This window comes from Rhinolophus ferrumequinum, chromosome 25 (genome assembly GCF_004115265.2).
Source record: "Rhinolophus ferrumequinum isolate MPI-CBG mRhiFer1 chromosome 25, mRhiFer1_v1.p, whole genome shotgun sequence".
Classification (NCBI taxonomy): domain Eukaryota; kingdom Metazoa; phylum Chordata; class Mammalia; order Chiroptera; family Rhinolophidae; genus Rhinolophus; species Rhinolophus ferrumequinum.
The window spans coordinates 5,424,964-5,437,728 of record NC_046308.1 but is presented as its reverse complement, the minus strand read 5'-3'; the positions used below and the strand labels follow the sequence as shown (position 1 = coordinate 5,437,728).

The 12,765-nt window shown below is 52.2% G+C and overlaps 1 protein-coding gene across 1 annotated transcript; it reads right to left on the bottom strand.

The window, feature by feature from the left end:
* Positions 1-2,143: 2,143 nt before the first annotated feature.
* HPD (4-hydroxyphenylpyruvate dioxygenase) lies at positions 2,144-11,566 on the bottom strand. Its single transcript, XM_033098463.1, has 14 exons — positions 11,485-11,566; positions 11,086-11,112; positions 10,500-10,562; positions 10,072-10,176; positions 9,680-9,722; positions 9,405-9,487; positions 8,366-8,455; positions 7,204-7,307; positions 6,568-6,645; positions 5,867-6,029; positions 5,671-5,742; positions 4,206-4,328; positions 2,547-2,663; positions 2,144-2,450 (listed from the first exon to the last, which is right to left on the bottom strand). The coding sequence occupies exons 1-14, from the start codon at positions 11,485-11,487 to the stop codon at positions 2,340-2,342; spliced, it is 1,182 nt and encodes a 393-aa protein (XP_032954354.1). The 5' UTR covers positions 11,488-11,566; the 3' UTR covers positions 2,144-2,339.
* Between the last annotated feature and the right edge of the window lie 1,199 nt (positions 11,567-12,765).

The window sequence follows — 12,765 nt, the reverse complement described above, 5'->3', positions numbered from 1 at the left end:
CTGCGAGACTGCAGCTGAGTGAGGGAAGGGGAGGGGAAAGGAAATGAGGTCCCAGAGATACTGAGGGGGGCATTGGGGACGCAGACACTGCAGGGCAGCACAATCCAGGGTGTCCAGCTCAAGGCACACAAGGGAAACACACACCCAAATTTGAGTTTTTCATTGTCTTTCTTGAAACTGCTTCTCTTTATATTTTCCACCTTGGTCAATGGCACTTGTGTTCTCTGCCTCTCCACCCACCACTGCTGCCGCTGGTTACTAAGCTCGAAACCCAGAAATCCTGGACTTCTCCTTTCCCGTTAGCTACCAAGTCTGGTTCTCCTTCTCCCTTATTCTTCAAATCATCCACATCTTCCTTTGCCTCTTAGACCCACAGGATAAGTCCTTTCCTCACTGGTTCTGCCGTAGGGGCCAAAAAGGGAGGCTCAACTGGAGACATCTGCATGCACAGGGCAAAGTGGGGTGGGCTGAGGAGGGGAGGTGCCAGGTAGACTTGGGTAGAGCCCCTTGCACAAGCCCGTCTCCAAAAATAACAAGAGCAAACGCACAGCGCTGACACTATGCCAGCCAGTTTTAAACATGTTTGATATTAAACCCACAGCAGTGCTAGAAGGTGGGTATTAGTTCATCCCCCACCCCATTTAACAAATGAGGAAAACAGGCGCTAAGAGGCCAAGTAGCTTGCCCAAGGTGACACAGCTAGCAAGTGGCTGACCTGGGGGTGAGAATCCAGGCAGTCTGGCTCCCTAGTCCTTGCTCAGCTCTGCCTAGTAGGCTGTATTTAAAGAGGCAGCCACCTCTTGGCACCAGCTGATTGTTGCGGCATAGGGAGGCAAGACCAGAATTGCCTGGTGATTCCAAGAAGAACCAGAATCCTAGAATTTGTGTGTGAAATATCCCAACTTTCTGAAATGTTGAATCAAATTGGTTTGAAACCATGCAGACAAACTACATCTGTGAGCCAGATTTGGCCCGTGAGCCACCAGTTTGCAACCCTCCTGGGTTATAGAATTTCCCTTCTTTGCATAAGCCATGGGAAAAGAGAGGGAGGGTATTTTTAACCAGCAATTGGGGCTTGGGGGCTGCCGTTGTTCTCTGGGTTCTCGCTGATGTTCTTTTCATTTCTGAAGTTCATGATCCCAGAAGCCTTGACTTCTTCTATTACCTGAAAAAAAAATTCCCCCAATTCTCCCGTTATGTCAAATTAGACTTTTTCTTTCTTACACTGAGATCCACCTGCTCGTCATTCTGAGTTGAGTTATCCTCAGGGAGGACTGTTAAGTATCAGAGCAGAGGGAGAAACCCAATTTGCCCCACCTGCTCTTGGGTTTTGAAGAAAAATTTCCTTCCAAGAATCTTAGGACTTGTAGCTCCTCTCCCAACAGCGTCCTTCTTTTGCAAGGGTCACTCACACTTGAATATGAACTAGCTTCTTTCCAAATGGAATCGTTCCGTCTGGGGAGAGGGGAGGTGTGTTGGGGGAAGGGGGCCCTGACGACCGCTATGCTGAGAGGCTCAGATCCCTCCTACCCGCTCTATATCTCAGACCAGGAGCCATGTCCAGTGGTTGCAGAGCAAGAATGCCTTTCTAAAGTTCCTTGGCTAAGAACCTCCCCTCTCCTATGTCCAGAAGGTTGGGCTCAGGGCAGTAAAGTTGGGGACAGCTCATCTTTAGAGATCATAAAGCCACCAGACACAATGCTGCCAAGCGCGGTCCTACATTAGGGCCGTTACCCTTGCTATTCCCTTTCCCTGGGATGCTCTTTTCCCAGATTGTCCCATGGCTGGCTCCCAAATGTTACCTCCCCAGAGGGGCCTACCCTCTAACGAAATTCGTCCTCCCTCCCAGCTTCACCTCCACACAATCTCATCACCTGCTTTATTTTCTTAATAGCATTTACCACTCCATGAAATGATACTGTCTGTGTTCCCCTCTAGAATGTAAGTCCTCTGCCCGCCTTGGTTCAAGAATTCCCCTGACCCGCGCGGTCCTGTTAGCACCGCGCTTGCACCTGGCGCCTTGGCTCGGGCCGCGCTCGGAACCCGTTACGCGGGCGCCTCTTGCGGCGCTGCGGCCCTGAGCGCCCCCTGGCGACCAAAGCGCATCACGGCTCCAGCCCGGCACAAACACCAAGACACCGCGTTGGAACCCGGTCCGATTTATTCCGGAGGCAAGGAACAGCCCAACCGAGGTGGCATGGTCAGGGGGCGGATCCTCGGGGCTGCGGGGGGAGGAGGGTGAGTCCCGTGCGAGGTGGGCGTGTTCCAGGCACAGGGGGCGAGGCCCGCCGTGCGCCTGCTGGTGGGCGGTGCCTCTACTCCGGAGGGACGCGTGGGGCCTACATGCCGGTGATTACCCCGTTGGTCTCCATGTCCGTGAGATTGCCCCGCAAGTTCTGCTCCTCCTCGAAAGCCTTGAACAGTGAGTTGAAGTTGCCGGCTCCAAAACCCTCGAGTGGGAGAGAGGAGGTGAGTTGCGGGCCCAGAAAGCCAGTCGGGTGAACCTGCATGCCCCCTTGGGCTTGCTGGGGACAGACAGGTGGTACCTGGTGGTTGTGGCGCTGAATAACTTCCAGGAAGAGTGTGGGCCGGTCCTGCATGGGCTTGGTGAAGATCTGCAGGAGGTAGCCTTTCTCGTCGTAGTCCACCAGGATTTTCAGCTCCTAGGTGGGAGATGGGATTGGGTTAGCGGGAGGCTGGCCCGCCCCTCTAGCATGATGGAGTCCTTAGAAAGTCCACAGGAATGTGCTCCTGCACCCACTAAGCCAAGAAAAGAGACCTTTCTCCATCAGTTACAGACACCTCAAAACAGATCCCCAAGTTGTCCTATGACCACCCCGCTGCCACAGTCCCTGAGTAAGCCTCCTGGGCCACCCCAGTAGCCTCCACAGAGGTCTTCCTGCTTCCGCTCTTGCCTCCTGACAATCCATCTTCCCCACAGACGTAGAGTGATCTTTTAAAAATCAGATCATGCTATTCCCTGCTTAAAACCCTCCAATAGATATTGGAACCCTCATAGGTTGATGGTGGGAATGTAAACTGGTGCAGCCACAATGGACAAGCATCCTGGCACGTGCTCAAGACGTTAAACATAGAATTACCATATGACTCAGTAATTCTACTCCTACTAGATATCTACCCAAGAGAATTGAAACGTATATCCATGCAAAAACTTGTACACAAATGTTCGTAGCAGCATAATTTATAAGAGTCAAAATGAGTGTCGTCTCTTCATGCGATGGACTATTACTCGGCTATAAAAAGGAATGAAGCACTGACACTTGCTGCAACATGGGTGACTCTTGCAAACGTGATGCTGAGTGAAAGCAGCCAGTCAAAAAAGATCACCTATTGTATGATTGCATTTATATGACATGTTTAGAAAAAGCAAATCTGTAGAGACAGAAGATAGCTAGATCCGCGGTTGCCTAGGGCTGGGGGCAGGTGGATGGTGGGATTGGAAAGTGATGGGTAAGAGGTGTGAGGTTTCTTCTTTTTAGCGTGATGAAAATATTCTAGCACTGATTTTGATCACGCTTGCACAACTTCGTGAATAGCTACAAATCCCTGAATGATGCACTTTGAGAGAGTGTTTTATATATTATGTGACTTATAGATCATTAAAACTGTTAAAAACAAAACCAAAAAAAAAAAAAAAACCTACAAAGGTTTCTGGCCACAGAAGTATAAAATCCAAAGTCCTAACTAGCCTACGAGAGGAATCGGCCCCTGTCTACCGCTGTGTGACCGAGGCCACTCCTCAAACACGTCCTTTAATCCACTCTAGCCTCCTTTCTGTCCCTCAGACACTTGGAGCTTCCTCCTGCCTCAGGTCCTTTGCACCTGCTGCTCCCTCTGCGAGGACTGCTCTTTCCCCAGCCCTTCACATAGCTAACTCCTTCTCATCATCTAGGTTTCACTGAAACGTCACCTTCTCAGAGAGGCCTTCCCTGACTACCTCCTGTAAAGTAGTCCCAGGTCACGCTCTGTCGTAGCCTGTTTTACCTTTCTTCATGGCACCAACTCATTCCCTGTCTGATGGTGTTTGTGTTATTTATTTGTCATCTGTCTTCCCAGTACTATGCAAGTCCCCTGACTGCAGGTCTGGTTTCCCTGTGTCCCGGTGCCTGCTGTAGAGTAGAGGTTTCCCCAGTCGTTGTGGGGCTCATGATCCCAGCTGATGGGGGAACCTGCTTTTGCCTCACCTCCAGGACATCTATGTTCTCCTTCACACGGATCTTGGCTGTCTTGAGCTTCTCCCGCAGTTGTTTGTAATACGTGGATGGAACAGCCAGGAATTCCATGCCTCTCTCTCTCAAGCGGCGAATCTGTCTCAGAGCAGGGTCAAGGTCAGCCTCCTTCTCTTTCCATGCTCAACACCCCTACCCAGGTGGAGGTGCTGGGGCAGGCAGTACTGACTCCCCCCACCTGCCAGAGTGTGCTGTGACCTTATCCCCTTGCTCCTCTGGGTCTCGTGGGTTCCATTAGAAGAACAGCAATCACTGACATTAATGGGACCCTCGCCAGGTGCCTTTCTATGTATCACCTTGTTACATCTATGCAGTGATCTTTGGAGGCATTTGGGTGATTATTATCCCCGTTTCATAGCTGGGGAAACTGAGGCATTGAGCGATTAAGCATCTACTCTCAACATGGTAGCCAGAGTGATTTTATTAAAATACAAGTCAAATCACGTCACTCCTCTGCTTACCCTCACGGTGGTGTCACATCTTAGAGTCACATTCCAAGTCCCTACCATCTGCCCCTACTCTGACATTCTGACCTAGTCTCGCACCTCTCTCTCCTTTGCTCATTCTGTTCCAGCCACACTGATCTTGTTGTTCCTTTAACCTTCCTCTTCCCTGGCTGCCCGTTCTGCCTGGGGTGCCCCCTGCGCCCCCATATCCACATGCTTTTCTCCTTCCAACTCTGCATTCTCAAATATCTCCTTCTCAATGGGACTTTCATGCTGTGACCGCCCTATTTGAATATGCGGTGTCCTCCACCCTCCCTCTCCCATTGCCCTGCATTATTCTCCTCCAGAGCACTCACTACCATCTAACATACATATTTACTCGTTTTCTACCTCCAAATTGTCTTGTTGGCTGATGTGTCCCAAGTACGGAAAACAGTGCCTGGCACATAGTAGGTGCTCACTAAACATCTATTGAGTGAATGGACGAATGAATTTTTGGTCGGGCCAGGGACAGTCCAGGCTCTTGTCCACTCTGCCACATAAGGAATAGGTAGGACCCAGCCTCCCCAAGGGCTTGATCCGTAGACTCAGGACATTTAATTTGGCTCAAAGGACCCAATCAATCTTGCAAGCTAACGTCCTCATTTTCATGGTGAAGCAACTAAAACCTAGTGAGGAGCCTGAACCCTGCAGAGAAACACAGCAAGTCACTGGCAGAACTGGGAAGAGAATCCAGGCATCCTGTTACTTTGGTGCCAGCTGTTTTGAAAGCCTAGAGGGTTCTGCAGAGGCACTGAACGCTCCGGGGTAGGAATGTGCCTGCACAGGAGTGGTGGGAACCAGTGAGGGGGCCTGGTCAGCCCTCCGGGCCAATGAAGGGCTCCCAGGACTGCCACCCCCACCCCACTCCATTTTGCAGAGACTGGCTCTGGAGCTGAATGGGAGGTGAATGAGGATGGGGACGGGCTCCTCACCGCTGTGATGATGTCTTGGGTCTTGAGAGCAATGTGCTGGACGCCAGCACCCCCGTTATAGTCCACATATTCCTGTGGGAGGGAAACAAGGAAATGCCTATCATGGGCCCCTTCCCTGCCTCCACAAGAGCCCTCAAACCTCTTCCCTGCTCTCTTCCTCCCCAGCTAGGTCCCTGGGGCCCAGGGAGGACCCCACCTGGATCTGGGACTTCTTCCTGCCCGGCGCTGGCTCATTAATGGGCATCTTGATTGACTCCTCATAATTGGCCACCACGATGGAACGCAGAGAGCTGTACTCTGTGTGCACCTGCGTGTCATCCACGGACCAGAAACGGTGGAACTGCAGGTTTTTCAGGTACCTGTGGGGTGGCCAGGGAGGCATGTTGGCTCTGGGACTGACTCCATGTCCCTAGTCTACCTTCCAGAATGTGTTCCCTGAGCAGGCTCCCAAAAGGAGCCACCATTCACTTCATACACATCATAGAGTTGTACCTTTATTATGACAGTTGTCCTTCAGGTGGAAGTAAAGTCTTGTAACAAGATCCTTACAGTGTGGCAGCACTCCCACAGACGCAAGTGCTTTGAGAAGGGGCACTTGCTTCTCGTTTACACAAGGCCACAGTTTGGCTAGTGACAGTTTTCCTCTGAGCCTCCCTGGACTGTGACACCCCACCTGTGCCGATGCCCCAAGTTTCCTCAGAGAGAGGACCTGTGCATCCCTTTGGGCCTTAAATCTTCTGGTCTCCATGGGGACAGTTTTACAGGAAACAGATGAATCGGTGACCTCAGGCTAACCTCCTACCACCTTGTGTTCCATTTCCCACTTTGATGTCCCGAGACAAGAACTGGGGAGTGTGCCTGTCCCCTTTGTGGGAAGGGCTTGGGCCAGGGACTCACCAATCTGAGGCAGACGTCATCTCCTGATCAGGCTGGTTTCCCACAATATGATCAATGATTTCGAGCTTGCAGTGGGGCCTGGGGGAGGGACGTGGTTAGGAGGTGAGCACAAGGTTACTCCCTAAATCTCCCCCTTTCCGCTGGCCCCCTCAGTAACAATAAGAGCTCCCAATTACATAGCGCCTACCTCTCCACCCATCCCTGCGCTGAGGGGCACTCACAGCTTGGAAAGCAGAGGGTCCGTGAATGCCGGGGCCTCGAATCCAGGCAAGAACCGGCCAGTGTAGTTCATTTTCTCCACCAGGGTGTGTGTTGTGTCCCCATACTAGCACTTTATTTGTGTCAACTCACACACCCTTACTACCCCATTTTATAGATGAGTGACTGAAGTGTAGAGAAATAAAGTAACTTGCCAAGGTTAAGTAGCTGTGAAGTGACAGAGCTGGGATCTCACCCCAGGCATTCTGGTTCCAGAGCCTATGCTCTTAGCCTCCATGCTGCCTCTTCAAGCCATCCTTGGGAAGCCTCAGGGGCTCCCCAGAAGGCTCGCCACGCTCTACCCCCTCAGAAAAGCCCAGTCCCCATCAAGGAGAGGGCCTTTCCTCTCCACCCATCCCTGCGCTGAGGGGCACTCACAGCTTGGAAAGCAGAGGGTCCGTGAATGTCGGGGCCTCGAATCCAGGCAAGAACCGGCCAGTGTAGTTCATTTTCTCCACCAGGGTGTGTGTTGTGTCCCCATACTATGGGCAGAAAACAGCCGGACTTAGCCTCTGAGCGCCTAGCCCCACGGAGGCCAGGACGCATTTCATGGCACCAGCACAGTCCTGGGTTCCACTGGGGACTGACCCTAACTCGATGTGTGACCTTGAGCAAGTCACTTCCCCTTTCTGAAATGAATTGCAATCTGTCGTTGGCAATTTCTTTGACAGTCTGTCTGCCCCACGGGTTGGGTCTGGAGGTTCTGTGAGGTCAGCGTCACTTTCTTGCTCACTGCTGTGTCCCCAGCACCTAGGGCAGTGTTTGGTGCATAGTATGTTCTCAATAAAAGTAGGTGGACTAATACTAAAAAGAAAAACAAAAGCAAAAAACCATAAAAACAGTAAAAAAAAAAAAAAAAAAGTAGGAGGACTAAATGAAGAATGATGAGGGCATTGGATCAAATTATACCGAGGGGCTCTTGCAATCCTAACAATCTTTAAGTTGTATTTAAACATGAGAAGGTAGGAACGATGCTTGTCTCTGTGTGACAGTGACACAGGTGCAAAACAGACTTGGTAATCTTTGCTGAGTGTCTACAATATACCAGGCACTGTTCTAAGTGCTGTACACGAACAATCTCATTTGATCTTTACAATAACCCTAGGAGGGGTTATAGCTAAAGAAACTGAGGCCTAGACAGGTTAAGTAGTGTGTCCCAGGTCACACAGGGGTTCCAACTCCAGTCCTTGCTCATTTAAAGGTAGTCACAGAGAGGTGAAATGACTTGCTCAAAGTCACACAGCTGGTGTGAGGTGGGACTTCTCAAGACCCCATCACTCTCCTGTTTTCAATCTCTGCCTGAAGCTTATGTCCCCATGTTGTCACCCCCCACTGGGGAGCAAGGGAAGCCCCGAGCGGTGGCTGGTAGCTCTCATCAGCCTCTGCACTGGCCAAGCAGTACAGGTGGTCAGACTTGAGGGAGAAGTCTGTGCCATGAGGCACAGGGTGGGACGGCTTAGGGGTGGGGGTGAGGGTGGGGGATCCTGGCATCTCAGTGGGTGCTGACAGCAGGAGGGTGGGGGCACCAAAGGGAACTCACCGTCTGCAGCACAGCAAACTTCACCTTCCCAAACTTGTCTTGCTCCACCCAGGGCTCCCGAATGATTTTGGCACCTCGTTCCCGGGCTTTCTGCAGGGGAGATGGGGTAGGGGAGGCGGTAAGGGTTGGGCCCTCCCAGAGCTCTCATGGGCTGCTCCTGCAGATCGCCTCTGCGTGGTCCTGCCACGGCCTCCTCCAGTTTTAACCGCTCCAGGCAGGAACCCCAGCCAGCTGCTGTTGCCCCTGATACCCATGCCTCATGCCCATTTGGTAGATTGGGAAACTGAGGCCCAGGTCCAGAGATGGGGCTATGGGAGACAAACCAGGTGGGGGTAGGGGTCTGTCTTATTTCTGTTAACTCACTCTGTGGCCCTTTCCCCTCTCCAGTCCTCAGTTTCCCCATCTGTAAAAAGGGTGGTTTGACAAGGAAAATATGAGCTGGTATTAATTGAGCACCTACTGTGTCAGACTCTCTGCCACGTGTTTTACATACACGATTCATGCATTTATTTAGCAAAACCTTACTTACTGCATGTCAATGCTTATCACATGTCAGGCACCATTGTAGGTATTAAGCTCTTTCATCCTCACAGCGACATTACACACAAGGTACTGTTGTTGTCTCTATTTTATAGGTGAGGAAATTGAGGCACAGAGGAGTTAAGTCATTTACCCAAAGTCACACAGCTAATAAGAATCAGACCTGGGCAGTTTGCCTCTGGAATCTATGCTCTGAAACTCAAAACTGCCTTTTGAATACAGTATTTGGTTCAGAGTCATGCTCAAGAAATGGTAACTATATTTCATTTCCTCTTTGTAACAGTGAAGTAGATGCTGTGGTTATCCCCATTTTATAGATGCGGAAACTGAGGCTCAGAGAGAGGACACACAGTCAGGGGCAGGGTGTCACTGGAACACAGGCATGTGTCACACCAACATGGCAGTGTCCTCCAGCCCTGACTGACGGGGGTCCCTATGGCAGACAGGGCAAGCCGAGCTTTATTGCTTCATCTCCATGCCAGCCCAGGTGTGGTCTTACCTGCACAATGTATTCACAATCTTCCACTTCGAACGCGATGTCCTTCACTCCGTCCCCGTGTTTCACCAGGTGATCGCCCATCTCTGTGGCCGGCAAGGGGAGTGGGTGGCGCTAGAGCCATGGTCCTCTCACCTGTACGCCCAGCCTGCTGGGCTCCATCTCCTTCTAGGCTGAGGCCCCCTTCCTGAACCCTGACCCACCCCCATGTCCCTGACCCCTCCCCCAATACCATGCCTCCACCCCCTGGCACCCCAAACCCCCTGGAACCCCCTCACCTTTGTTCCAGGGGTTGAGAGCAGAGCAGAAAACAAACACAATCTAAGACACAGAGGAGAAGAGAGGGGAACTGGTGGCTCAGGAGAGTGTAGGCAGGTGTACTCCCCACGCCTTCCTCCCTGCCCACCATTGAGATACCCCTGGTGGGGCAAAAGGACCACATGACCCCTCCCAACTGCTTGGCCCTGAGTTCCAGCCCCTGCTCTGTCTTGGTTCCCCCCACCCCGTCCTGAGGGATGGGGGCTGCTCCTGTGCCAGATGCCCCGGGATGCCTGGAGGAATGGCCTCCTGTCCACTTTACCCTAAGGCATGAGAGGCAGGGAGCTGAGAGACCAGCAGGAAGAGAGGGACAGGCCTCCTGGAGGAGCGGCAGTCCTGGATGTGGACTCACCTCCCCTTGCTTGACCACGTGGCTGACCACCTCCCTGGAACCCGTCTCCAGGCCCTTGTAGGCTAGTGGTTCAAAGCCCATCTTGCTGCAGTAGAACGACGCGGCCTGGATCAGAGTTGCAACTAGGTTTGTGAGGACCAAGGGGCCAGCCTGGGGAGTCCCCAGGCCCCCTCAGCCTGTCTGCCCCAGTGCAGCGTCCCTCCTGGGGAGAAAGGCTACTCTGCTGACCTCAGATAAGATTCCTGCTGGGGTCCAGGCCTGATTGTGTAAATAGGATGCAGTGTATCGGTCCTTCCTGGGACAGTCCCCACACCGGCCCTGACCCTCCCCTCCCAGGGGCCAATCATGGACCCGGCTGGAGACCTGCCTCTTTGATGAGACCTTCCTGCCTGCCCTCTGCCCCCTCCAACACCTCGCCTGGCCTCTACCTGCTTGGCATTGCCGACCCAGAAGGTCACGGAGTGGAAATGGAGGAATCGGCCTCTCTCGGGCTGCAGAAGGAGAGAAGGGGCGAGACTGAGTCCCTGGAAGTGGGTCTGGAAAAGTGCGGTGGGAGAGGTGTCCCCTAGTCAGCTTCCCGGTGCCAGTCTCAACCCCAGAACTGAGGAGAAACCCAGTTGTTCCCCCCCCCCCCGCACCCCATAGTCTTGCCAAGCTGCGAATCAGGTTTCTCATGTAGATCTTGAGCTCTTGGGGGGTCAAGATTGGGAAGCCCCCTCAGGAGGCCTGCCCGGCTTTCACAGAGGGAAGCAGGCTTGTATTACAGCAACACGGATTTCAGTTGGACCTTAGAAAGAACTTCCTGACAGGATTAAGAGACTGGCAGGAATTTAAGAAGAGGTAAACGTTTTTCATAGGAACGTGAGGTTGAGTGCAGCTCAGTCTGGGGGGTCCAGAGATGAACTTGAGTGCACGTCCTGGAATCACAAACCCACTGTACTTATTCGTCTTCTGAATTTGGCTGACATCCCAGTCTTGCGGGGGCCCGTACCCCACATTTCTCCTCCTGCTTACCTTCTGTCCTTTGTCACTGTAAGTCGTCTAAGGAGAAAGAAAAGGACCATTAAGACTTAGAAGCTCGGGTGGCCGGACGTCTCAGTTGGTTAAAGCGTGAGCTCTCAACAACAAGGTTGCCGGTTCAATGCCCACCTGGGATGGGGGGTTGCGCCCCCTGCAACTAAAGATTGAAAATGGCAAGTGGACTTGGAGCTGAGCTGCGCCCTCCACAACTATATTTAAGGACAACGACTTGGAGCTGATGGGCCCTGGAGAAACACACTGTCCCCCAATATTCCCCAATAAAATTTATTAAAAAAAGAAAAAGACTTAGAAGCTCAGACACAAGGTGTTTCTGGAAGTCTCACCACAGATTGTACCCCCCACCCCCCAGCTGCCACAGCTCCAGGCACTTACCATGTTGATCTTGGTCAAACTTCCTGCTTGGAAGACTGGACAAGAGGCGGGGGTACTGCTGGACAGAAGTATTTAACACCCAGTAGGTCCCGCCTCTGGCCTCTTGGCCTTCCTGGGGGTGGGGGCTGATCCCAACCCTGGACGATCGTAGGCCTGGGAGCCTCTGATCCCGCCGCAGCGATGCTGTCAGGCCCAGAGAGGGGGAGTGATGACCCAAGGCCCTAGCCAGTGGGCCGGGCAAGAAGTCAAGGGCACACTCTTTCCAGGACCCTGGGCTGGGACTGCGATCCCCACACTTCAGAATCCAAAGCTCAGAAGCCAAGGCCAACTTGAGTGCAGTGCTTGCTCCAGAATTCTTATTTAGGGAGAATTTAAAGGGGCGGCTGGTCTTGAAACCCTGTTTGCATGGCAAGTGCGTGGTTTATATTTAGGGAAGAGGGTTGTATTCCATTGTATTCCATAGTGGTTAGAGGCACAGGTATGGCATTTAAATCCTGGAGTTGCTACATAGTATGTGACTGGGGAACATACTGAATCCCTCTGAGCCTCAGTCTCCCCATATGTACAATGGGATTGATAACAGTGTGGTGGGGATTAAATGAGATAAAGCATAAGTCTTCGCAGTAGAACCTGGCACACAGTAAGGTCTCTGTTAACGTTGGTTATGATTAATTATGTTTCTTTGGGGTTGAGGGGGTTGATGGAGAATGTGGGGGCTTGGCATTGCCACAGCCTGAATATGGGGAAAACGGCTATGGCCCTGCCCCTGGCCCAGGTCCACAGAATCTCCATTGAGGTGGGGAGGTGGAGCTGACGCTCTGGGAGCAGGAAGGTCAGGGATCGCCACAGCACCCCCACACCTGAGTCCTCAGGTATTGCTTCCCTGGAAGATGGAGTGGTGACTGCTGGCCAGCCATGACATTTACCTGAGGGCTCCAGGACAGCTCCCCATCTCAAGCTCGGCCGCAGCCCCCAGAAACTCCATGGCTGAGCCACCTTGCGCTCTTCCCAGGGAACTGACTTTATCAACTGTCCTCATTGCCTGGAAACTCGTTTCCCAGCCGTGATGCTGACTGTCGCAGCCTATGACACCCTCCCCTCTTGCATTTTGGCTCCCATAATGTCCTGCATCAGCCTTTTTTAAAAAAATACAGAAAAACACGTCATCATGGCTAGTAATGACTTCAGAGTACATTCGGTCCAATTTATCCCGATTTTTCCGATGAGAAAAACTGACAAATAGCAATAAAGTGACTGAGGTTACTCCCCTCTTCCTTCCTT